Genomic DNA, 24508 nt, shown 5'->3' with positions numbered 1-24508 from the left:
GGGAGCTGACGGTGCCGCCAGCGCGGCGCGCTCCGGCCGCGGATTGGCGGCGTGGCGCGGCAGTGGGCGGGGCGCTATCCGCAGCGGAGCAGCCATGACGGCGCACAGCTTCGCGCTGCCCCTCGTCCTCTTCTCAGCCTTCTGGGGCCTCGTGGGCATCGCCGCCCCCTGGTTCGTGCCCAAGGGGCCGAACCGCGGGTGAGTAGGGGCTAGGGGGGTACCGCGGTCGGGGGTTCTGGAGCTGGGCCTGACCGTCTTAACGCCGATGTCTCCGCAGGGTGATCATTACGATGCTAGTCACCACCGCCGTGTGCTGCTACCTCTTGTGAGTACCGCGGGCTGGGCCCGGTACCCTTTCCCCCACCTCCGCCGGGTTCACCGGGACCGGTGGCTGCTGCCCAGCTTCCTCCGTGGATGGATAGGACAGACCCCGGACTGCAGCCCGCCTCCCTCCCGGGCCCATCACCCTCGGGGCAGCAGCCGCCCCCGGCGCGCTGGTCCTGCCCGCGGGGGCTGACGGCAGGTTGTGTCCCTTTGCAGCTGGCTCATCGCCATCCTGGCCCAGGCCAACCCTCTCTTCGGGCCACAGCTGAAGAACGAGACCATCTGGTACGTGCGCTTCCTTTGGGAGTGAGCAGTCCCTGGGAGCTGGCACCTCAACAGAGACTCCCCATCAAATCCATCACCGTGAGTGGGCAGAGATGTCCCTGCTTGCCTGCCTGTATCTGGCTGGGGAGGGAGCTGAAGCTCAGCCCTTGCTGGGCCGGGGGAAATGCTTTGGCTTCTGTGCATTGTGGCAGTGGTGAGCTGGTCCCAGCGTGAGGCTGCTGGCTCTGCGCTGAGCCTGAGCAAATCAAGCATTGTAGTTCTCAAATTTGTGGGAGCTCCCTCATGAATCCTGTTTAGTGCTAACTTCTCTTCCTCTTTTTGTCCCCCAGCTCTTGTAGCTGTTCCAGCCTCTACCCTCTTGTACCAGACAGCCCCCAGAGGTGCTGGGACAGAGGCTGGACCCGCTGCCCAAGCACACCTGGAGCATTGCAACCTGGACCAATGGATGGCTGGGCCCCCAAGCACAGCAGACAGCGGCCCTGGGTGAGGGCCTTCTAATCTGGCACTAGGAGCAGCCACGCTCCCAGGGAGAGATCCCTTCAGCTGGTCCAGTGCTGCAGTGACTGAGCACTGTCCTGTGAGGGATCTGTGTGTGGTGCCAGCACATCCTGTCCCGGCAATGCTTGTCCTACCCTCTTGGTGTGTTCAGCCCTAGCCTCCACGTGAAACCCCTGCTCATGCCCCAAGCTGCCCAACTAGTTGCCCTGTCCCTGGTCATTACATCCCCTGGCTGCCCATCTGCATGAGAACACAGGAGCCATTGCATCCTCTGTGGTCTGGTCAGTCCTCTGTGGTGGGGGTGGTCCCTGCTAAGGCAGATTCTGGCTGTGGGTGGGAGAAGAGAAGGCTGACCCTGGAGGAGCATGCAGACCCCCTGTGATAAGTGAGGTGTTTGGGTTGGCTGGAGGGGATGAAAAGAGAGCTGTCTCCCACCTGAGCAGTGAGGCAGCTGCAGTAGCGTTTAGGAATCTCCACCACGAGATGGGTCCAGGTTCTGAGAAGAGCCAAGTAGGGCATTGTGTTTTAGGTTTCCCCTTATTTATCAGGTAATTTATCTGTATTTATTTATTTGTCTGTGTTGTTTAACTTGTGTTGTGGAAATAAATCCTTTTTCTAGTAAGTCATGCTGGAGGCTGAGCAACAGTTTCAGTCTTATTCAGACACCTTTCCTTTCTCCAACACTGTTCTTGCACCATGGGAACAAGGCTGGGATCCTCAGCTGTTGAGCAGGAGATCAGCAGCACACTGGTGTATGGAAAGTTTTATCCTTGATGCCATCTGTATGCTCATGCTGTGGGACCAGGGTCACAGGGAGGGAACTGTGTGTGCTAGAGAAAGAACTTGGTACCTGCCCAGACTCTTGCAGCTGTGCTGGGGTCATTTCCATGGCACTGGAGCAGCTTGGCACCCTCTTTGCCAGGCAGCTATGAGTCAGGTGGGGAATAAGGTAAAAACCAGAGAGCAACATCTTGGAGGGCTCTGAGTGGGTAGGGTTTTCCTCTTAGGAAGAGGGCAGCAAAGGATTCTGTCTCCAAGGATCTGAACAGTTTGGTTTGGATCAGAGCTCCCCTTGCTGCCGCACTCTCAGTTAAGCTCAGTCCTGCTGGAATCAGAGAACAATACTGGCAGGAAAGGAGCTCCATCTTCCCACTGTGACAGCAAGAAGCAGCAGCAGAGATGTGCAGACATGCAGCCACCCAGCCACACCACCAGCCAGGAGCTATCACTGCTGGGAGCTGCTTGCTAGGAAATGAGACCAGTGCTGGATGGCTCAAGGGGTTTATTGCTACAGGAATGGGAACAGCTGAGTTCAAGGTAAATGACAAACTTCATTGGACCATCCGTGGGGCTCCAGCCCCAGGGAAGGTTTGTGCTTGTGGGCACAGCTGCAGCCCTGGGGCTGTGAGCTGGGCTGGACTGAGGTGGCTCTCCCAGGGGCAGGCCCAGCCTGCACTCATGGAGGAAAGAACCACAGGTCCTGACACTAGTGCCTGGGACACCACAGGGCAGCTGCGCCCAGGAGGGAATGTGTGAAAGACAGCCCACTTTGGTGGTGCCTCAAAAATCAATCCATGAGCCCTCAGGGCTCAGTCTGGGATGTTGGGTAGGACTGTAGGATTGTCCTCAGAGGGAAGACATAGCATAGAGCAGGACACCCCATCAGGAATACTCCAAGAAGTGGCAGGCTGGGCAGAGCAGCCTGGTGGAATTCGTGGTTTACCTCCTTCCTCCAGTAAACTCAGCTGGTGCCTGCTGTTCTCCTGGCCCTGTGCTTGTCAGGGCCTGCAGAAGCCACCACAGGTGATGAACCTCTGCAACTGGTGGCTGAGTCATGGGGTGGCTCGGTGCTTCAGGCCAGAGCCTTGGGTAGGCTGCCTCAGTGATAGTGTCCTGTTATCTGAGCAATCTGCCAGGGCTGCAGCCTTGAGCCTACTGGCAGCAGAGGACTTTGCTCGACACCACGTCAGTAAAGGCCAGAGGCCAAGAAATGCAAAGATTAGGACTGGGGCAAGGTGGAAAGGAAAGCTCTCATGTCCATAGCTGCCTCAGCCCACTGATTCTGGTTCTGATGCAGAGACGATGGAGTGCAGACTTTGAGATGGTCATTAAGAAAGAGTCCAAGCTCTCAGAGCCCAGGCCGTCAGCCAGTCCTGGTGCAACTGGATGCTGGGTACCACTGGCATCACGGCACGCTTCCCTGGCCCAGCGGCACCACCACCTTGTCCAGCCAGAGCAGGGTGTGCTGGGCGGAGCGCAGCTGCCGGCGGTGGATGCGGCGCAGCCGCAGGAGGTAGAGGACGATGGCCAGCACCACGACCAGGATGCAGGCGAAAAAGAGATAGTGGTTGTAGACAAAAGAGAGGCGCAGCCAGGAGGCGTGTGCTTGCCGGATGCTCTCCTGACGGAGATCCCTATGGAAAGGAATGTCAGGACTGGCCACAGGATGCAGTGGGGTACTGCCAGGGTCCTGCTGCGGTCCGTGCAGAGCCCTCACCCAGCATGGTCACCCTGCTCCTCCCCAGCCACCCCTCCCCGTGTGACACCATCACTGAACCTACGGTACCTGAGTGGCAGAAATCGTGTCTTGTAGAGGATGGCCCCGAGTGTCCACTGCACCTCCCGGTCATACACCAGCTGGGCTGTGCGCAGGCTGGGGTACTCCAGCGGGAACTGGAAGCCCTCGTGAAGGACTTGGTACATCCAGGCTGATTTGAAGCACTGATACCTGCAGACACAGCACACAGGAGCATCAGCCAGACCCTAACAACTGCACCAGTCCCTTACCCCACCAAAAGGCCCCCCGGAGGTCCAGCCATGGCATCTCCCAGCAAGTCCATTTACTTCAGCCGGTGCTGGTCAGCATGTGCTGAGTAGAGGCCGCCACGGAAACGCTGGGTCAGCACCTCCCATCGCTGGCTGCAGTACTCCTGAGGGAAGGAGAAGTTTGGGTTCAGAGCAGAGAAACCACCCTCACTCCCAGCCCCAGGAACAGCCCAGCTCCCCTGGGCTGGGGCAGCACCCACCTGGGCAGCAGAGGTGAAGGTGGAGGCACTGTATTGGCCCCCCAGGCGCAGCACATCCTCAGTGCAGTAGAAAAACTCTGAGAAGCCATAAAACTCGCTGTTGCTGAAGTCAATGGGTGCTTTGTAGGTGTTCACCAGAGAAGCATGGCTGCCATTGGACCCTGCCAGGAGGGGCTGCAGCAGCTTTGCACAGGCCTGCCAGTCCCCTCGTCCCCTCATGTACAGGGTTTGGCCACCCCTCACCACTGTGTCCTCCAGCCCCACAGGCAGGCAGGGATCCAAGAAGGGCATCTTAGGGTTCAGCCCTGTCTGCTGGCTGTGTAGGCTGGAAAACAGTCCAGGAAAAAAACAGCAATTGCACAGGGGTCCTACACCACCTCCCAAAAGCCCAATCTAGCCCTGTCCCAGATACCCTCTGCACCAGACCAGGCTGTGTCCTCTTGTACTCTGCAGAGCTGGTGCCTGCTCTGCCACCTCCTGCTAAGGAGGAACTTGCCAGATCTGTCATGCTGGCCTGCAGCTACATGCTCTGAGCACCTGTAGGGTGCAACAAGGCACAGCCCACCCCACCCAGCTCATGGGGATCTGTGCCTCTGCACAGCCTCTGGGGATCTGGAGGCAGGGGCTGCTCCCGGCACAGGAGTACCTGGGCACCAAGCCTCTCCACCTCTGGCGACAGCTTCATCTTGTGCTCTTGGAAGGAAAGGAGAGACAGGAGACAGGAGAGTTCGAGGTGGGGATGCAATGGAAAGATGTGCTGAGAGAATCGGTGCTGGAGGAGGGGAAGTCAGAGCAGGAAAAGCCAAAAGCCACTAGGAGGGGCCTCCTTGTAGCCTGTCACAAGGAGAGAAGGAGGAAGGCAGGGAGCCGTAGCACTGATAACGCCTGCCAGGCTTGGAGAACAGCAGCAGCCAAGCACTCTGTGCCAGCTCAGGCACCTGCCACTGCTACACAGCTGCTGCCAGCGTGGCTGTGGGAGCTGTTATCACCACAGGCAGCTCTTGAGGCAAATCCAAGGAGGAGAGCACAGCATGAAGGAACCAGCACCCCATTTCATAATGCACTAGTGGGGGCACCACTAGGTGAGGCAGCAATACCGGTTGTGTGCATAGGTTTGGTTCAGCACATGTTCCTCATAGCGCTGCCGGGCAAAATTTCCCCCAAAGCCCAGGAAAGTGTTGACGTAGACACGGTACATGTGGCCGGTGTGCTGCACGTCACAGCCCAGGTTGAATTCTGCCAGCAAGCTCTTAGCAGCCTCCTCCTGCTGACACAGATAGGTCCATGATCAGCAGCAATCCAGGGAAGGCAGGAGCTGCTCTCGGGGACCAGACACACACCTGCAGTGGGGAGGAGATGGCTCCAGAGTCGGGCACTTCATAGGCAATCTGCAGGGAGGCGCCTCCCATGTCTAGGATCCCAACAGTTCGTTTCCGCACCAGGGACTTTCCCTGGTCCCCCAGCGCTACGGTGACCACTGCATCCTCCTCTGCAACCCACAGCAGCATGTCAGCAACAGGCAGGGCTTGGGGCAGCAACTTCTCCCTTCTACCATCACCCCACAGCTGCCTCATGTGGCTTCTTCACCCCTGCAGGCAGACCTCAAGGGCCACCTGCAAGGACCACCTCCCATGTCCAGGAAAGTTTCACACGTATGGCAGGGACCAGGCATTCTGCCTACTCCAGAGGCTGATCTCAGCTACAGCACTGGTACAAGGTCCAGCACGGCTCTGCTTAGATCCTCCCAGCTGTATTACAAGCAGCCAGACTCACCATCCTCGTGATCAAACCGTCCCAGGACAAAGTTGATGCCAATCCACGCATAGACACCTGCACAAGACAGAAAAGGTCATTACAACAATATACTAAAGAGGAACAAGCAGTGCTTTGTGGCAGCTCTTACCTTCCTGCTTTCCTGAGATCACTTCTGCATGTGATTTGGAGAAGAGGAAATCAAACTCCAGGGGCACATTTGTCACCAAGTCATCCAGGATTGCAGCTTGCTGCCTGCAAGAGTGTAGGAGAGGGATAGATGCTGGTGAAGAGACCAGAAATCACACTGCACCACAGCCCCCGTTCAACCCCACGAGTTCAGCTGTTGCAGCTAGCATGTTTTGGAGACGAAAAGCAGATCTATTCGTTTGAGATCCTCAGTCAAAAGCATCTCCTCTCAGCTCCCTGCCAGCAGGCTCAAACCCTCCTTCTCCATCCCTCACCACTCACCCCTACAACACACCCTTTCCTTTTTCAATTCCCCCCACAGCGCATCCCTGGCTAGCCTGACAAGGGCCGCGAACTCACCACTCGGGCAGCAGCCGCATTCCGGCCGTGCACAGGATGTACAGCGGCGTCTCCTTGTGCTTCCGCGCCGGGACGTGCGCTGCCGCGAACCGCAGCAGAGGCCGCAGGTAGGGGGTGGCCTGCTCGGGGGCTGCCGCGGTCACGGAGATGCCTGGCGAGGAAGGCGCTGTGAGCCAGCCCGTCCCGTCCGTGCGCGGGGGGCTCGGGGCCGGACAGGGGCAGCACGCACCGGGTTTAATTTTCTTGACGACGGGGCGGCTGCTCCGGTCCCTCATCTGCTTGATGTCCAGCAGGTCGTGGGGGTTCCCGTTGTGCGGGGGCCAGAAGTAGACGAAAACCCGGGACCCGCTGCTCCCGCAGTCCACCACCACCCCGTAATTAAGGGACGAGTCCTCGGTGTCTGTGGCCGACAGCTCCTCCGCCCGCGCCAGGTACCTGCGGCACGGCGGCACGGCGGCTCAGCACCGGCGGCCGGCGGTGACCCCGCTCCCCGGCAGCCCAGTCCCCGCTCACCTCTCGTCCCGCCGGGAGGCGCGGGGCGGCGCGGCCCAGCGGCGGGGCACGACGGCCGCCAGCAGCAGCAGCAGCCCCAAGAGTAGAGCGAGCCCCAGCACAGCCGAGCGCTGCCGCGGCCCCGGGCACGGTCCCACCGAGCGCCACGACAGGCAGGAAACGCCGATCCTGAGGGTAGAGACCACTGTTCGGCACCGCGCCGGCGCCGGCCCCGACCCCCCGGCCTGGCCCGGCCCGGCCCAGCCCGGTCCCGCTCACCTGGCCATGTGCGTCCGCGCATCGCCGCTGCCGGCACCGCCGCCGGCACCGGCGGACACGTCACCGGCCACTGCCGCCGCCGCGCCCCGCCGGACGGAGCCCCGCCCCCCATAGAACGGCCACCAATCTGCTCCGCCCGCCCTGCTGGAGCCACGCCCATACTGCCCGACGACCAATCATACTGAGAGGGATGCGCTCCCCCCTCGCGCGGGCGAGGGCGGTGCCCGGCTTCGTCCTTGCTCCCGCTTCCGACCTTCGCCTGGGGGCGTCACGCGGAGGCTCCCAGCCAATCACGGGCGCCCAAATACACAGCACGCGCCGACATCCGGAGCGGCGGACTCGCCGTCCAATGGCGGCTCTTCGGCCTCGCGGAGAGGCGGGGCGAGCGGGCCAAAGGTCGCGGGCGCACCAGCCAATGCGCTGCGCGGCAGGGCGGAGCGCGAAGTTGAGATACCCAATGGGCTGCGAGGGCCGGCAGGGCGGGCAGTCCCGGTGGCCAACGGGCAGCGCGCCCGAACATGCCGGGAGGAACGGCCGGCCAGTGGCGGCGCCCGAGCCACGGCGACGGCGGCCAATGAGCGCGGTGTGCGTGGGCGGTGCGCGGCCTGTCGAGCCAATGGACGCGCTGCGGGGGCGGGCGCTGGGCGGCGGCGGCCAATGGGCGCCGGGGAGAGGCGGGGCGGGGCGGCGCGGGGCGCGGCGGGCGCGGGCCGGGGCGGCGGCGGTGGCGGCGGCGCGATGGAGCTGGGGGCGGGAGCGGGGGCGGGCGCGGGCCCCGGTGCGCGGGGCGGCGCGGAGTCGGGCCGCGTCCTGCTGCTGCTGATGGGCGGCGGCGGCGGCGCGGGCTGGGCGCGGCGGGGCGGCGCGGAAACGGAGGTGGCGCCGGGTCCCGGTCCCGGCCCGGGGGGCCCTGAGCCGCGCTCCCCGCCCGCCCCCGACTACGAGGCGCTGCCCCAGGGCGCCGCCGTGTCCACGCACATGCTGGCGGGCGCCGTGGCGGGCGTCATGGAGCACTGCGTGATGTACCCCATCGACTGCGTTAAGGTGCCAGCGGCGCGGCGGGCGCGGGGAGGGAGGGAACGGGGCGTCACTCCGGGACCCCGGGCACGGTCTGACGAGCCGCACGGCCGGGCCCGCCCTGTTTTGCAGACGCGGATGCAGAGCCTGCAGCCGGAGCCCGCCGCTCGCTACCGGAACGTGCTGGAGGCCCTGTGGCGCATCGCCCGCACCGAGGGCATCTGGCGGCCCATGCGGGGCCTGAACATCACGGCCACCGGCGCCGGCCCGGCGCACGCCCTCTACTTCGCCTGTTACGAAAAGTTAAAAAAGACGCTGAGCGACGTTATCCACGCGGGGGGCAATAGCCATATGGCCAACGGTACCGGCCCCGCCACGCCGGGGTGGGAGCAGGGTGGGAGCGGCAGGTTTGGCGGTAGGGAGGTCCGGTCCCGCCGCGGGGTCGGGGTGCCATGGATGTCCTAAAGCCCTGTGCTCTCTCCAGCCGTGAGCCAGCCGCACGGTGCCGGGCACGGGGAGGCACCGCTCCGCGCCTGCCAGAGCTGCTGCCAGGTATCTGGCCTGAAGCAGGTTAGTGGCGCTGGCTCGGAAGGATGCTGCTGGTGGACAGGAGCTGCCTGCAGACAAGCTGGGACTGGCCATGGCCCGGTGGGTTGGCAGTGCCAGAGCTCACCCCAGGAGTGCCACATGGTTTCGGAGCCCGTCTCGCCGTGGTGCCCATTACTCGTCTCAAGGACCTGCTACAGTAGAGGGAGCATGGGGCTGAGGGGAGAGCAGGACACGTTCTGCCCGTGGCAGGCGTGCAGTGCAGTGCCAGCGGGGTCCTCCACGGGATGTGGGGACACTCACCATCCTGAGGCCTCCCTGCCAGCTGTTGGCATTGGCCTGTCCCCCAAGGAGTGGGCACAAATGAGTCCCGGCCACCCCGTGGGACTTGGTAGCCTTCTCCCTCTCAAACTCACTCTGGGTGGGAACCCCTGAGGATTAGCCTGCCTTTTGGCAGGGAGATGGAGGCCAACTTCAGATTTCACTTTTTTCAGGGGCCTCCTGTGCCTTGCCCAGGGACTCAGGGCTGTGGTGGAGTCCCAGGGTCCCTCACCTTTCCCCCCCTCACATGTGGCAGTTCTTGTTTTGCAGGTGCAGCCGGGTGTGTAGCAACGTTGCTCCATGATGCAGCCATGAACCCTGCTGAAGGTAACGATGGTCCTGGCCTGCCGGGGAGGGGAGGATCAGGGTCTGCCTGAGCCTCTTGGCTTCACTCTGTGGCACAAAGAGTGCTCTTGTTATTTGCCTGACTGCAGAGGTTCTTGGGGGCCCATGTGTCCGGTTAGGGACCCTGGCAGCTGTCTGTTACGAACAGGGTGGGTAGAAGAGATTAACTCAGGAGCACAGCAAACCACGGTTTAGGAGGAGCTGGGAGAGCACAGGCCTTTCATCCAGGAGTTTGGCTAGGGACTGTTACCTGGAGCAGGAGAGAAGGCAAGAGGGATGTCATTGGCAGTGCCAAAGTTGTTCTAAGTGTGTGGAGGCTGGGCATTGCTGTATTGAGATCTAGGGAAGAGGTGGTACAGTTGTTGGGATTGTGTTCAAGAAGAAAATGAAAAGAGCGAAGTACAAAAATATGCTAAAGAAGTTTGGAGAAGGGAGATTTTGTGAAATGTCTAGAAGATGCTGATTTTGATGAGCTTGATATATTTGAAAAAGGTATAGGGAGTTAGTAATTTTAAGTCCATGAAAGTGGTGGAAGGAAAAGCAATGAGGAAAGGCCAGTCATGAAGGTATTTTTCCCTCTTAAAACTGGAGGGCTTGTTATAGTGCAGGCTCTAGCTGATGTGGGCACGGATCCTCCCTCCCCACTGCATGGCAGGAACCTGGAGGATGAGGCAGCTTCCAGACCGTTGTCATTCCTTCCCTGGAGCTTCTTTTGTCATGACTGTAGTAGTTCAGTGTTGCATCATTTTTAGCTCCTTATGGTCACATTGAGATATGGGGAGGTAGAACAGTTGGCAGGCTGTGCTCTGGACTCCCCTGTCCCACTCTTGGATGTGTTAGGGGGTTTGGAATCTGAATCTTGCCCCAGAGTGGCTGGATTTTGGCAGTGGCTGCTAACAGTTCCTGGCTATTGGGTTCTGCAATGGGCAGTAGTTATTCTGGGCTGCAGTGGGGGTGGCAGGGGATGGACAGTCTTACCCAGATCAAGAGCTGTCTGGGAAATAAGAGACTGGATGCCAGGGGGGTTTCTTCTGACTGAGTGATAGCTCAGCAGCAGTGGATGGGGAAACATCAGTTGCTCGGGAGCAGGGGTGGATTTGGACTGTAAGCAGGGGATATCAGGATATTCCCTGGGGCTGTGGCATGTGAGTGGCTTCATAGTGGTGATGTCTGTGTGACAGTGATGCCTCAGCAGATCTAAATGGCTGGTGTCCTGTCTAGAGACACAGGGGCACTGGTGGTTCGAGTTGTCTCTCTTCAGCTCTTAGGCCAATGTGACCAAACCCCAAGCAGTTGGAGGCAGCCTGGCTTTCTGTTTACCCTTCTCTCTCCTCTTCCCCTCTGTGCCTGGGTCCTGGCTGCTGCTGCTCCTGTCGCCTATCCCAAGTGGTGAAGCAGAGGATGCAGATGTACAACTCGCCTTACCAGCGTGTGATGGACTGTGTACGGGCTGTGTGGCGCAACGAAGGGGCCGGAGCGTTCTACCGCAGCTACACCACCCAGCTCACCATGAACATCCCCTTCCAAGCCATTCACTTCATGACCTATGAGTTCTTGCAAGAGCAGCTCAACCCCCACAGACAGTACAACCCAGGCTCCCACGTGGTCTCTGGAGCCTGCGCGGGGGCTGTCGCTGCTGCTGCCACTACGCCTTTGGACGTTTGCAAAACGCTGCTCAACACCCAGGAGTCCCTGGCCTTGAGCTCCAACATCAGCGGACACATCACAGGCATGGCTAATGCCTTCAGGACGGTGTACCAGGTGGGCGGTGTGACCGCCTACTTCAGAGGGGTCCAGGCGAGAGTCATTTTTCAGATGCCCTCGACAGCGATTGCCTGGTCCGTGTACGAGTTCTTCAAATACATCCTTACCAAGCGCCAGGAGGAGCGTCGGGCTGGGAAGTGATCCAGAGCCAAGCGCCATTCCAGACCTGCCTCACATCCTCTCCTGGTTTGTCTTGTGACCCCTCTCCCTTTTGGTTTGTGTTGAAGAGAGGGGCAGCGAAGCCCTTTGGGGTTTAGCGATGCCATTTTTTGCCTGTGGCTGTTGCAGCTCTGCTCTGGCTGCCCAGTTTGCTCTCTCCTGGGGTCCTCTGAGATGTCCTGCTGGGAGCTGCAGCCCAGGTCACATCCCCTGGCACTTTGGTGGAGCTGTGCTCCTGACTTCCCTTAACCACAACATCTCACGCAAAACTCATCCCTGCTCAGAGGGGAAGGTGAATGTCCTGGCCTGCCCCTGCCAGGGCCAAGCTGAGCTCACAGTCGCCAAGGAGGGGGTGACAGCGGGATGCTGGGGGCTTTGTCTGGCTTTTGGCTGAAGCAAAGTGTAGGTCCTGGCCGTTGTCTTGTAGCACGCACACATGATGCTGAGTGCCCTGCTGGTGGTGGGTGAGGGGAGGATGGCACTTGAGGAGGGAGCCTGTAGGTTTGTTCTTGTTCCTGCTCTTGACACCTCCAATAAAAACAGTTCTGCTCTATCCTCATGTCCCATTCTTACTCCGGCATGGCTCAGCTCTCAGTACTGTGCCTTTCTGACTGTGTCTGGTGCTGAGCTCTTTTGATGGATGCCAGAGCAGGGAGAGAAGAGCAGCCTGGGGGTGGTGGTGCTGGGAGAAGGGGGCCTGTCTGGCCCAGTCACCCTGGCAGCATGCAGGGGTGAAGGTGCCCCCATACCCTTTGGCTCATGGTCCATTGCCTGCTCCTGGTGTGAGTTGTGACCCTGCAGGAGAAGCTCAGGTTTATGTTCCTTGGCCAGGTACTCCCACACCCTCAGTCTGACTGGGGATCCTCTAGATCTTTCCAAATTGCTCCAAAAGGAGATGTTGGCAGGAGGGGTTGTGTGTCAGGAAAGGCACAGGAATTTAGTGCTGAGTGAAGGTTTTGTGCACCTTATATAGGAGATTTGGAGCTCAGCAGAGCTTTTGTCCCATAAGTTTGAGTAATTAGACTAGTTTGATGCTTGATGAGCATCTCAAAATTGCTCAAAGTGCTAATATCTTTTCCGATCTAGTGGTAATTAGTGGAAGAACTTCTTTTTAACATGTTGTTAGTTGTCTTGACACCCGTGTATTTTAGGGTCCCACCCAACTACGGAGCTGTGAGCTGAACACTAAAGTATTGCCTCATTGTGCTGACCTGCCCAGAGCACATCTCTGGGTTTCTTGAACAGGGTGCTCATGGGTGATGCCTGACTCTCCCAGTGCATTCAGGTGTGGCATGTGTCCCACGAAGGCATGCCCAAAATAATGCCCTGGAGGAAATGCATTCACAGCTGTGGTATGTGCTGCCAGTGGGTATCTGGGTCGGATCAGAGCTGCTCCAGAGGATCTGCTGGCCTGGCCTGCACAGAACACTGCTGGAGTGGGGCTGTGGTGAGGACAGAGGGGTTTTCCTGTGGCTGGAAGAGCTGCTGGGTGAGCAAGAGGGATGTGCCACCCTCAGTGGGCTTTGGGCTCCAGCACAGCTGTAGGGCAGAGAGCCCTGCACTGCAAGGCTGGGTACTTGACACCCTGCCCAAGCCCCAGCCCAGCCCTGCTTCCACCTTGCCCTCATGCATCTCTTGCCCTGGTTCCTCAGGGTGGTGAGGGAAGCTGAGTGACGACCTGTGGGATTTTTGATGGCTGCCTGGCAGGTCTGGATGTCCCTGGCACAGAGCAGCCACAGCCACCGCTCTGCAGCTTTGGTTGTGTGCTGTGCCCATCCTCTGCTCCCTGGCATGGGCTGCAAGCTCCTGGTCCCTGCTTTTTTTGCTCAAGGATAAGAAACTTAAAGACACAAAAGCCACAGGAAGTCAGGAAATGGAAGTTTTCCCACTATTTCAGGAGCTGGGGCTTTAAGAAATAGTCCTGAGTATTGCAAGATTTGGCAGCCCTGCAGCTCCTCCACCCAAGAGGAGGAAGCAGAGATGGCTGGGAGAGACCAGGGCAGGATTAAGTTGGAGGGCAGGGCATTAGACAGGAGTTTGCAGAAGATGGGTACAACTGGGCTTTGCCAGGACTGGTCTCTGCCCAGGAGCTGCAAGCTGTTGGCAGCAGAGCTGCAGCTTAGCCTTTAGCCCTCACCATGCATTGGGGCAATGACAAACCCCATAGAAGTAAAGACAAACAGATTGGGGCTGGGGGAAGATTCACACTATTAAATCCATCAGCTGCTGGAAGAAGCTCTATTAATGTCAGTGGATGAGGGCATGGTTGAAAGTATCTCTAGCATATTTTCCAGGAATAACTACCCACAGAAGTCCTGGGAAAGGAGGGAGTGAGACCCCCCAGGAACAGGGAGATAATAGGTCAGCGCAGCCCAGAAATGCTGCAGTGAGCAATTGGCCTAAAGCATTCCCCTGGCAAGGGCACAGCCTTTCTGGTCTCCCGGCGCTTTGCCAGCTTACCCAGCAGCAGCTGGGTGTTGCCCAGTGCAGGCAGCAGCGGCCCTGCAGGGAATGGCACTGTCCATTCTGGGTTTGCCACTGCAGGGACAGCAGAGCTGCCATGGGGATTCCCAGATATCCCTTGGGCCACAACGGACAGGAAAAATGTCTGGCTGCCATCTCTGAGCTGAATGCCTGACACAAACTAAGGGCTGGCCGTGGCAGTGTGCTGCTATTCCCCAGCTCTGCCAGGGTGGGGGTGTTCCCTTGCCAGACAGACTGGTTCCTCTGGCACCTATGGCAAGATGAGATGCCTGAAGGCAACGGAGTTCCTGGCTGGTTCAGCTCTGGCCACTGCCTTTCCAAGGTCTGATAATGCTTCTCAGTGTAGCCACATTGCTCTGGGTCTGTCCTATGGCCTCCTAGGTATTTGGCTGTGCTTCGAGTGAGATCTCTACTCCTACAGCCTCTTCTGAGCAGAGACTATTTTTGGCTTTCCAGTAAGGAAGGAGTGCTCAGCCCAGCAGAGTTTTGGAGACAGTCCCTTTTCCCTTCACCTCCCTGCAGAATCCCCAGCCACATCCAGCACAGGCAGGGGTTTGCTGCCTTGCCTTCCTGTGTCCAGCTGCACCTTGAGCCCTATCCTGGTGTGTTCTGGGTGGGCTGAGCCCGCAGCCCCTGAGCAGATAGAGCTGGGGAGCACCACTGACCTGGCCCCACTCCAGGTGATGGGGCTGGGCAGCTGTGCTATGGCACAAGCCCAAACTATTCCAGGCAGCTTGAGGTTGCTGTGCCAGGAGCAGCTCAGGAGCCCCCAGCTGCCTTCCTGGCATAACTGGAGATGACTGCACTCCTGCAGTTTAAGGGCAGAGCTGGGGTGAGGGAAGCTGGGGGCTGAGGGTTCATCTTACTCAGAATAAGAAGTGGGGGAGATCTTCCAGTGTCTGTCCCGTACCTTCAGCTGGGGCTGGTGGGCTCCTGAGCTGCTCCTGCCTTCATGACTCACACAGGCCACTGGGGTCAGAGCTCAGAAGCTTTTGTCAGCCCAGCTCAGGGGCAGGCAGGCGGGCAAGAGCAGTGCCCTGGAAACCACATCCCCGTGCTCTGCCAGCACCCTGGGCTGCCCTGAGGTTTCCTGCCCCACAGCCCCTCTGCAGTGGGTGCCTGACAGCCCATGGGCAGCAGAGACATGAGCTCCCAGCCCCTCTCCAGCCCCAACCCACTCTGGCTCTGGGATTCCTCAGGGCTATGTCAGACCCCAATAAAGTTGTACGAGTTCTCATGACCTCCCAGCCTTACAGCAGTGCTAAACACAAACGCCAGGGCTCCTGGACACAGAGCAGACATTGCCTCTGGTGGGCCTGGGAAACCCCCTCCTGACCCACATTGCTGCCTGGGTTAAACTGAGAGACAACTCTGGGCTGGGCTGGTCCCTGCCTGGCTCTGTCCAAGCATGGCAGTGCAGGGACTAGCCTGAAAGGCTATTTCCATTTCTAGGCAGGGAATATACCCTGAAAGGTAAAGCTGAGACTGAAAACCTTTCTTGTCTATAGAGAACCGCTGGAAGAAGCAATCCCCTAGGCTGGGCTGGGACAGCTCTTGGCATGTCTGCTCTGATGTGGAGGAACTGAGTGAACACCCATACTTAGTGCAATTGCCATTGCTTCTTTGTCAAATTCCTCTCAACAACGGACTGCAAAGTGGTATCCTGGCTGGAACTGGGGTGTGGGCAGATGGCCTGTTGCGCTGGGGAGGGGTCACAGAGGTGGGGAAGGAGCCGTTCCCGGGCTGGATGGGAGTGGCACATGGGTGGCAGCAGGGGTCACTCTTGCAAGCGTCCTCACATGGGGGAGGACAGCTCAGGCACACTGTGACACTAGAGCTTGGTCTGGGATCATCCTCTAAAGTAGCTGAAGCAGTGGCTGTTCCAGGAGATTGGTGGAGGCTTTAGCCCTAATCTCCCTGGCCCAGCATGCCTGCACTATTGTACTGGCAGCCAGTGTCAGCCCCAGAGAAAGCCTGCAATGCCCCCCGGGGCAATATGGCTTTGGGACTGACATAGGAGACTCCTGGCCGGCACAGACCATGCCTGGCACGGATAGGTGGGTGCCAGGAGAAATATAAATCCAACCAGTTTTGGATGCCCATTAGACCTGAGCAGTATGTCACCTGGAGCATTGCCAAGGGCCATTAAAAAGGCAGGGAACTGGGCCAAAACTACACTGTGCCTCAATGTGGGACACAGCTCCCTCTGCTGAGGATGCAGCTGTGACAGGCACCAGGCGCCGGACACCAACACCATCCAATGTCCTTGGGCAAGAACTTTCAGGGAGGGATGACCTTACCTGGAAGCTGCAGGCAGTGTCAGGAGTTTCAGGGGGGCTCCGGGAATTAGGTGAATTGCATCATTTTAGGGGGAAAAAAAAATAAAAAATCAAAGCTGAAGGTCTGCTGGATCTCTCACAGAGACTGCGAGCTCGTGCTCAGCTAAAAGAACACGGCAAAGCATTGCTCGCTGGCTAGGGATCTGCAAGGTGGCTAGAGGCTGGGAAGGGACACTGGCCTTGTTCCCAGCTCTCCCGTGGCAGCGGGGCACGGGTGGGTGCCTTTGCACAGCCTCCAGCGATGCCGCCGGGGCAGCAACACTCCCGCAGGGCTCTGTCGTGGGGAGACACCCGCCTGCTCAGAGCCCACGCAACCAGCCCTTCCCGATGTGCGGTCTGTCCCGCTGCCCTTCCCCGCGGGAACAGCACACTCCGCCCCGATGCTCCGCAGCGCTCCAAGGCAGCAGCAGAGCCTCCGCGGCGCGGGATGGCGGGGACAGAAGGGCTCTGTCACTCCCTGTCCCCGGGCGCTGGCCGATAGATGGCGGTGGCGTATCTCGCTTGGGGACAGGCCCCAGAGCAAAATGCCCCTGTCCCTGCAGGCAGCCCGGGGAACCTGAGGATCCCGGGCAGCACCCGGGACCCCGCTGGCCCCGGCCCCGCCCGCCTGCAGCAGCCCCGGGCGCGGAGAAGGGTCGTCCCCGGGGAAGTGTCTGTGGGTTTTATCTATTGCCTGGGCAGGAGATAATTGGCATGATGTGGCCGGGAAGGGCTCTGGCAGGACACAGAGGCAGCTTCGACCTTCAGCAGCACTCTCTTCTGGAGGGGGCAAAGATTCAGCCTCCCTCTGTGGACAGGTCACCCGGATCCTTGGTTGAATCAGAGTGAATTCTTCGTAGGTCACCTGGATCTCTAGCGGCAGCAGTGTGCCTGATCTCACCACTGCAGGAAGAAGAAATAGCTAAAACATGCAAGTCCCTTCACCCTGCTCAGTCAGGTGTAGTCATCTTGTGATGCAGTGACTCATCCATGGGAGGCGGGTCCCTGCCCCTTGTGCTGCTGGCAGGTAGTGGGAGAAAGCCTCAGTGGAGGCTCCATAGCACAACTACCAATATTTTAATTACCTGATCCATGGCTGACAACAGTTTTCTTGGCACTGGAGAGTTCTTATGTGACAACTCCATATTGCCATTCCCATCGGAGCAGCTTCCAGCATCTCCAACACCTGATGGCTCTACAGAGCCCCAGTGGCCAAGCAGCCTCGGCAGCTCCCAGCTCAAGGACTGGGGTGGCTGCAGTGGGAAGCTCTGCAGAGCAGGAGCTGACACTCCAAACAGAGGAGCAGGAGGTGTGCACCACACTGGGTCAAACAGCTGGGTCCCCAGACTCCCAACCCAGGCAGCTGGAGGTGGCTATGACCAGGTTGAAGTAGATGGGACTAGAACTAAGCGATGCCTGCGCAGATCCACAAGCAGCCTGACCAGCCTCTCTAGGAGCAGGCATCTTCCTCTGCACCCAGGTGGGCTCCTTGCTGATGGCCACAAGTGGGTGGTGGAAACAGAAGGATGAAGGATAAGAGGGGGAGGGATGACCTCTGCAGTAGGGACGGAGGAAGGGAAAAAGATGTCAGGAAGGAGAGGAAACCAGAGCATATCTGTGGTGCTGCAGAAGGAACAGCACTGCTTCTGTGTGATCCTGAGCATGATGGAAAGGCCACAGAAAATCAGCAATAACTGGGCTTTGAATGGAGCCTCCCTAGGAGCCACTGGACACAGACAAGTTCTGCTCATGGACAACTCCTTGTACAGGAAACTTGAATAAAAAAACCAGCTGGAGCCTGCACAGAGTCGGCCTGGGGCCTGGGAGTTAAAACCTAGCTGCCGTAAAAGTCCCTCCTTTCCCTTAAATCAGTGCACTTAGAGAATTTCATTCCTGTTTGAAATCAATCAGCACGTTCACAGCTTGATGCCCAAATAGCAGTAAACCTTCCAATCAGCCTGGAAGAAACACATGCCCTCTTGCCCCTCGTCCATGGCCATCCTCGTCCTTCCTTCCTTCATGTCCCTCTGACTATGGCACCACCACAGCAGGACCACGCTGAAGGAATTTCCACCAGACATTTCGCTGTGCCTCTCACCCTGCTGGAGGTATGGTGCTTCAACCTGGGGTGTGAGGGACAGGGTGCATCATGGGCGGGTGCTGCCTCCAGCACAGCCACGCAGCAACTTCCCCCCATTGTGTCTCCCCTCCCTGGGCAGCCAGTCCAATCTGCAATCTCCCACCATCTCCCTCCTACTGGCCTCCGCCGGCTGTTCCTCCTCTTTGGAGCATTCCACTTCCGCCACCCTGCTCTGGGCCCTCCAGTACTGCCGCGTCTTTGTGCTGTTGTGTCCTCCCCGTCGGCTCAGGAGCTTTGGGCGAGGCTCTGTAGAGGGGTCCCTCCCACTAACCCCTTGCCCTTCCTCCAGTCTGAGCTGGTGGGACAGCTGGGATCTGTCCCAGGAATGGGGCTTGCCATGGTGGACATCCAGAAACTTCCAGCGCCATGCGACATCAGCCTGCAGTCAGGCCTCTCGGAAACCCCCGGCTGGGCACTGTTCCAGCTCCTTGGAGGGAGAGAGGAGCCAGGGTTGTGACCAGGCACAAGTGGAGAGCTCCACTATGGCTGGGTACTGCTGGTTGGACCATGCTGGTACTGCCCAGCATCACCCCTTTGCAACACGGCTGTGAGGTCCCTGGGTGTCCTTTTGCTTTACAGAACTGTGCGTGCTCTAGAGACTGCAACTGCAGACCTGGGCAGCATGTCCCGTGCTGGGACTCTGATCTCAGCCAGAGGCTCTGGGTGCAGCTGAGATGCAGTGGATTTCTCATCAACTGCCATGTACTTTGAGGGGATGTGTTAAGCTTGGAACTCCTCTCACACACCCTGATTTTGGAGGAGCTTCTATTGTGGTTACGGTTCCTCTGGCTTGCACACTGAAGTATGAACTCACATGGGTCCCCTATTTTTGCAGACATCAGTCTGGCAGAACATGGAGGAAAATGCAACTCCTTCCTATGGCAGAGACAAATCTCTCCAGCCTGACTGCTGCTGTGAAGAAAGCGCATTACCTTTGTTCTTGGCTATCCTGTTTCTACCCACGAGACCACAGGGCCTTAACCACTAATCTCTGAAAGCCAAGAGCAGGGCCTGGGCTTCCTCTCCTGCGACACCTTACTGCCATCCAGCAAACAATCAGCTGGGCGTGCCGCATCCTCTCCCAGCGCCGGCCCCGTGAAGCTGCCGGCCTCGGGGTGGTTCGCGGGACAGCAGGGTGCCGTGCCGAGCCGGGCTGGGAGCCGGGCCTGCGGGATGCTCACTCTGTCCCAGCAATGGAAAGTATTTTCCCGGTTCCTTTCAAACAGCAAACCCCGAATGTGCACGTTCACCTTGAATGGTGGGAAGGTGCAGAGTAAAACCCGGGGTTAGGAACATCAGCGATCGTTACCTGCTGCTTCTGCGACGGCAGAGCCTGGTCCTCTGCTCGGGACAGAGGGACTGTCACACAACACATATGCGGAGGTCACGGGGAGGACACGGTGGGCATCCCTGGGTCATGGGGTGGCACAACGAGCCCCTGGGCAGGGTCCGTCGCGCCGGCTCCAAGACGGCTCCGCTGGAAACACCTTCGGAGAGCCAGCGTCGCGGCCGGACAGATGTGCGGCGCCTTTGGTCCCCGCTGCCGCCCGAGGTGCCCCAGACACCCGGTGCTGCCGCGCCGCTCTGCGGGTGTCCGGCCCTCCCCGGCCCGGCTCCGGCCCCGGCGGCGGGGCGCGGCAGGACCCGCACGGCAGAGGCGCGGCCGCGGGGCCGCCTCAGCCCCGAGAGCGCCTCGGTGGCGACAGCGGGACCGGGCGGGACGGGACGGGGCGGGCGGCAGGCGACCCCGCGGCCGGTGCCGTGGGGCTCGGGGGCCTCGGCCGCCCCCTCCCCCTGCAATCGAACGAAGTGGCTGAACATGTAGCAATAATGCCCCGGCATTCAGGCTGCCCGGCCCGGCTGGCCCTAATCAGCGGCCCGCGGACCCCCCTCCTCTTCCCCTGCGCTCCCAGAATGGGGAACAAAACCCAGCACGTTTCTGCAGCCCCCGCGCATAAAGCGCCGGGCCTGGGCCTCAGTGGGGGGCAAAGCGGCCCGTCAATCTCGGCGCCGGGGCCCCTTTGTCCCTCGCCTCCCTGCCACACCTTTTGTTCCCGAATCCAATAAGCGCCTATTCCCGCTACCTTCCTCGGCGGCTCCTTTCAGCGCCGGCCCGTCGGCCACAATGGGCCCGGCTCTGAGCTACGCGGCCCCATTCAGCGCCCTTGGCACGCTCACAAGCCGGCCGGGCCGCCCTGCCCCGCGGGCACGACGCGGCGACCGCCCCGCCGCCGGGCACGGGCCCCGGCCCCTCCGGGCACCGGCCGGTGGACGAAGGAGGATCGGGCGGCGAGTATTGCACCTGGTTTATTGACTGACTGGGCGAGCTGGCTCTGGCAGTGACCAATACAGAGTAGATAGAGGGGCCGCGGCACTGGCGGGCCCCGCCGTCGGCTTTTTACAAGCAAAGCTGCTCCGCTGGCGCGGCGCGATCGGCTCCGGCCCGCCCGGCCGTCGCGGCGGCTCCACGGGGCGGCGGCGCTTCGCTGCGGGCTCGGGCAGCCCCGTCCTGCCGCGCCGCTCCGCTCCGTCCGTCGCCGGCCCCGCACCGATGCTCGCGGGAGCGCCGGGGTCCCGCCGCGCCGTCCCGCCGCCGCCTCCGGTCCAGGCGCGGGGCGCGCAGCCGGGCCGTGGTGCGGGTGCTAACGGGGGCCGCGGAGCCGCCGGGCCGTCCTCTCGGTCCGCTCCCGACCCTCAGTGCGTGCGGGCTACCAGGCCCGGATGCCCTGCAGTGCGCCCTGGCCGCAGGAAGGCCCCGCCGCCGGCTGGTGCAGCGGCTGGCCGCCGCCGCTGAAACCCCCCAGGCCGCCCACGTTCACGAAGGGGTTGGCGGCCGCCGCCGGGCTGCAGGCGGCCTGCATGGACGCGCCGCCGGTGCCCGCCGGGTAGGTGCAGCCGTAGCCGGGGTTGTAGGAGGCAGCGTTGCCGTAGCCGTAGGCGGGGAAGCCGTTGTAGGAGTAGGGCCCGTTGTACGCCGAGCTGTAGCCCTGCGACCCGCCGAGGCACGGCTTGCCGTCACGGACCAGCACGGGCACGGCCACCCTGCGCGGCGGCGGCGGGGCCGCGGGGCCGCCCAGCTCCAGCGACTTGTCCTGCCGCTGCCGCTTGCACTTGTAGCGCCGGTTCTGGAACCAGATCTTCACCTGCGTGGAGGTGAGCTTGAGGCTGCTGGCCAGGTGCTCCCGCTCGGGCGCCGACAGGTAACGCTGCTGCTTGAACCGACGCTCCAGCTCGAAGACCTGCGCCTGGGAGAAGAGTACGCGCGGCTTCCTTCGGCTCCGCTGCTTCGGCCTCTCCGTCTCCTCCGCCTTCTCCGCTGCGTCTAGCGGCTTCTTTAGGACGCAGCTCTCTGTACGGGGGAGCACAGGTCACGGATGCGCCTCGCCGACGCCGGGCGCTCGCTGCTCCCGACGAGCCCCACTGGCGAACGAGAGCTCCGCGCCGCGCCCGGGCCGACCCCGCGCCTCTACGCGCCCGTCGGGGCACCGCGGTGCGGGCGGGCAGGCAGCGCTGGGACCGGCTGTCTCCGGCACTGCCTGTGTTTGCGAGAGAGGGCCCGATTCGGGCGGCAGGGCCGGGCACGTTCCCGTACCTCCGGGCGGGCTGCGGCGTTACCGCTGCGACACCGCGAGGAGAGCTCCGCGCCGCGTCGAGCACAGCGCCGGGCACCTGCTCCGCCGCCGGGCCCCGCCGCAGCGGGTGCGGATTTGGCCTAACCCGACCCGATCCTCCCCCTCCGCTACCGAAATTGCAGAGCGGGGGCCTGATCCGGCACCTTCGGAGCGGGGCCTTGCGGAGGCACTCCCCGGGGAGGACGCGAGCGAGGCGCGCAGGAGGGCGGTGGCAGCCCCGCGACGCGCCTGTCCCGGCTAGGCATGGCCAAGGGACGTGGAGCGGGCTACAGCGCCAGGACCTGGGATTAGCGGGACGATGCCCGAGGGCTGGGAAAGCACCACGGGAAGCCAAAGCGTGGGGCGTCCCGGCGGGGCGTTGTAGTGCGGGGAAGCGCGGCAGAGCCGATACTCACTTGGGTCTCGGACCGCCGGGTCCAGCTCTTCTCCCGGGCCAGGGGCCTCGCAGGAGCCACGCAGCACGGCGTGAACGTAGTTATCGGCGGAGATGCGCGCTTCTGCCTGGCTGCCGGGCGCTGCCATGGGGCTCAGGTAGGAGAGTTTTTCTTCCTCCTCTTCTTCCTCGCCGTCGGAGAAGCGGGCGCCGTCGGCGGCCGCCAGCAGGCAGGCAGCGGGGTGGAAGTGGTGCTCCAGGTGGTGCGGGAGCTGGGCCCCATAGTGCGGGTCCTGCTGCTGCTCCAGGTTGAGGATGTCTTTGACAGAGAAGGGTGTGGAGGTGACGGGGCTCGGTAACATCATCGGGGCAGCGCAAGCGGCCAGGCAGTCCCGCGGGCCCGGCGGCACTCGGGCGGCAGCTCGGCGGGGAGCGCCGCGCCCGGCGCGGGGGGAGCAGGCAGCGCCGAGAGACGAGGGGCCGCGCCTGCTTCTGTCTAAGTTGCCTCCATTAGCTCGGCGCTGGGGGTCTGCGTTTTGTTACAGCTTCTGCAGGGACAGCCAAAGGCTCGGGAGCCTCCTCTGCCCCGGGCCGGCACGTCACGGCAAGGAGGGGCCGGGGGCGGCCTCGCCATTGGAGAGAGGGGGAGGCAGAGCCGGCCCCCTGCCCGGCTCCGGCCGCCCGGCCAGAAATAGCAATGTATTAAGGCTGCACTCGGGCAGGCTGCTTTCCCGCAGAGCGCCCCGCCGGCCCGGCACCCGCCCGGCGGGCGCGGGAACGGTGCGCCGGGGTCGGGGTACCCGCAGAGAGCCGCGGCAGCCGCCGCCGCGCCCCTCAGTGCTAAGCACGTATAGGTAGGTAGGGACCCCCGCCCGGGCGCGCCCCGCTGGCCCCTGCCCGCACACGGCTCGGTCCGGCTCCAGCAGAGGCCGACATGTGCGGCCCCGCCGGCCCGGCCTCTCCGCACCACCAGCACGGCCCCGCAAGTGCCTCCCGCGGCCCAGAACGCGTAGCGGAGGGGAGGTTCTCCTCGGCCACCCCGCACCCCTCCCGCAGCTGACGGCGACCGCGCCGTCCCGGACGGGCTGTAGCCATGCGACGTACACGTAGCCGACCCACTCCCCATCTCCCTGCACCCCCGGTCTCTCCGCCGGTGCCCCCGTAAATATCCCCGCGACCGGCCAATCCGCAGGCCGGCTCAGCTCGCCGCAGCCGGTGCGACACTCGTTCGCACAGGCAAAAGCGCGCTTCTCCGCCGCCGGATCGGGCCCCCCAGCCTTGCGACCGCCAGGCCCGGTCGGGGCGGACCGGGCTGGGCCGGGTGGGCAGCCCGGGACCGCGGTAACGTGGGGCTGGGTGGGGAGCGTGATAACGCGATCATCGGTGTTTCCTTTCGTTGTTTTTCGTTTTCTTTCGTTTCGTTTCGTTTCGTTTCGTTTCGTTTCGTTTTTCCCGCCGGTAACGGGCGGCCAGCGGCTCAACGGAGCCACCTCGCCTCCGTGCCGGCGGGTGACGCACCGAACGAGCCTGCCGAGTTCTTCCGCACTGAGGGTCCCCCGGTCACCGAGCTTCGCCGGGCACCAGCCGAGCACTCCGGTGATGCGCGGTGTGCCGCGGCCCCTCGGCGGTCCCCGCGGCTCCCGGACTTTTGCAGGGGCTCCGGGCTGCCGCGGCACGGGGAGCGGGCGCACCGAGGGAGGGGCAGGGGCTTCTTGGTGAGATTTTTCGTTGTGATTAAAATCCTGCTGCCCTGCAGGGCTTGGATCGGCGACGAGGGGAGGCCACCGAAGCCGGGCGCGTACGCCAGGCAGGTGAGTGTCCCGGCGCCGGGGCTTCGCGGGGTCTTCCTGGGAGTTTCTCTCGTGTTGCTAACGTCCAGCGCCCCCACCGATTAGTGGATCTGTCGGTACCCTGGTATCTTCGTCTTTCAGCACGCCCCAGAAATGTATTTACTGGGGGCGCAGCCCGGGACAGGAGGCCGAGTCCTGCGCAGCTTCGCCGCAGCTCATTTGCTACCGGTCCCGGAGCGGGGCCGGTTCCCGTTCTCCCGTGCACCGGACCGCTGCCACCACGCAGCTTCAAACCCCTCACCATATAAATACGATAATTCGTTCTCTTCTCGCTGCTCTCCTCCCGTTCCCCGTGCGAGATGCCTTCCTGCGGTCCAGACGGTGGACGGGGAAGGGCGCCCGCGGTAAGCAGGC

The 24508-nt window shown here is 61.6% G+C and overlaps 4 protein-coding genes across 6 annotated transcripts; 2 read left to right on the top strand and 2 right to left on the bottom strand.

Moving 5' to 3' along the window:
- The first annotated feature begins 56 nt into the window (after window positions 1-56).
- On the top strand, window positions 57-1729 carry ATP6V0E2 (ATPase H+ transporting V0 subunit e2). 2 transcript variants are annotated; one of them, XM_066323786.1, is made up of 4 exons: window positions 57-198; window positions 278-325; window positions 541-687; window positions 948-1729. In XM_066323786.1, exons 1-3 carry the CDS (start codon window positions 95-97, stop codon window positions 632-634), a joined length of 246 nt encoding a protein of 81 aa, XP_066179883.1. In that variant the 5' UTR covers window positions 57-94; the 3' UTR covers window positions 635-687; window positions 948-1729. The 2 variants fall into 2 exon arrangements, with proteins under 2 accessions (XP_066179883.1, XP_066179882.1); XM_066323785.1 differs by having other exon boundaries at window positions 939-1729.
- A 643-nt stretch (window positions 1730-2372) lies between these two features.
- Window positions 2373-7275, bottom strand: ENTPD7 (ectonucleoside triphosphate diphosphohydrolase 7). Of its 2 annotated transcripts, none has more exons than XM_066323778.1 (12): window positions 7206-7275; window positions 6948-7115; window positions 6664-6869; window positions 6435-6585; window positions 6037-6140; window positions 5907-5963; window positions 5474-5622; window positions 5231-5400; window positions 4134-4458; window positions 3952-4037; window positions 3674-3835; window positions 2373-3521 (listed from the first exon to the last, which is right to left on the bottom strand). In XM_066323778.1, the coding sequence occupies exons 1-12, from the start codon at window positions 7211-7213 to the stop codon at window positions 3293-3295; spliced, it is 1815 nt and encodes a 604-aa protein (XP_066179875.1). In that variant the 5' UTR covers window positions 7214-7275; the 3' UTR covers window positions 2373-3292. The 2 variants fall into 2 exon arrangements, with proteins under 2 accessions (XP_066179875.1, XP_066179876.1); XM_066323779.1 differs by having other exon boundaries at window positions 5231-5397.
- Window positions 7276-7518: 243 nt separating this feature from the next.
- On the top strand, window positions 7519-11910 carry SLC25A28 (solute carrier family 25 member 28). Its single transcript, XM_066323769.1, is given in 5 exon segments — window positions 7519-7618; window positions 7621-8249; window positions 8355-8583; window positions 9360-9416; window positions 10822-11910. Coding segments are annotated over 5 exon segments (1497 nt in total). The 5' UTR covers window positions 7519-7554; the 3' UTR covers window positions 11340-11910.
- An 8694-nt stretch (window positions 11911-20604) lies between these two features.
- Window positions 20605-22854, bottom strand: NKX2-3 (NK2 homeobox 3). Its single transcript, XM_066324482.1, has 2 exons — window positions 22327-22854; window positions 20605-21648 (listed from the first exon to the last, which is right to left on the bottom strand). Exons 1-2 carry the CDS (start codon window positions 22667-22669, stop codon window positions 21008-21010), a joined length of 984 nt encoding a protein of 327 aa, XP_066180579.1. The 5' UTR covers window positions 22670-22854; the 3' UTR covers window positions 20605-21007.
- Window positions 22855-24508: the final 1654 nt, after the last annotated feature.

This window comes from Sylvia atricapilla, chromosome 8 (assembly GCF_009819655.1).
Source record: "Sylvia atricapilla isolate bSylAtr1 chromosome 8, bSylAtr1.pri, whole genome shotgun sequence".
Classification (NCBI taxonomy): Eukaryota; Metazoa; Chordata; class Aves; order Passeriformes; family Sylviidae; genus Sylvia; species Sylvia atricapilla.
This window is presented reverse-complemented; position numbering and strand designations above follow the sequence as displayed.

Bases quoted from the DNA above. Each gene is read 5' to 3' on its own strand.
- NKX2-3 (XM_066324482.1), bottom strand. From the start codon at position 22,669: ATGATGTTACCGAGCCCCGTCACCTCCACACCCTTCTCTGTCAAAGAC. The intron at 21,649-22,326 runs GTGAGTATCGGC...TCCCCCGTACAG, and splicing joins CCCGGCGGTCCGAGACCCAA to AGAGCTGCGTCCTAAAGAAG.
- ENTPD7 (XM_066323778.1), bottom strand. The intron at 5,401-5,473 runs GTGTGTGTCTGG...TATCTGTGTCAG, and splicing joins CCATCTCCTCCCCACTGCAG to CAGGAGGAGGCTGCTAAGAG. The intron at 4,038-4,133 runs GTGGGTGCTGCC...TCCTTCCCTCAG, and splicing joins CCTTCACCTCTGCTGCCCAG to GAGTACTGCAGCCAGCGATG.
- ATP6V0E2 (XM_066323786.1), top strand. From the start codon at position 95: ATGACGGCGCACAGCTTCGCGCTGCCCCTCGTCCTCTTCTCAGCCTTC. The intron at 199-277 runs GTGAGTAGGGGC...ATGTCTCCGCAG, and splicing joins CCCAAGGGGCCGAACCGCGG to GGTGATCATTACGATGCTAG. The intron at 326-540 runs GTGAGTACCGCG...GTCCCTTTGCAG, and splicing joins GCCGTGTGCTGCTACCTCTT to CTGGCTCATCGCCATCCTGG.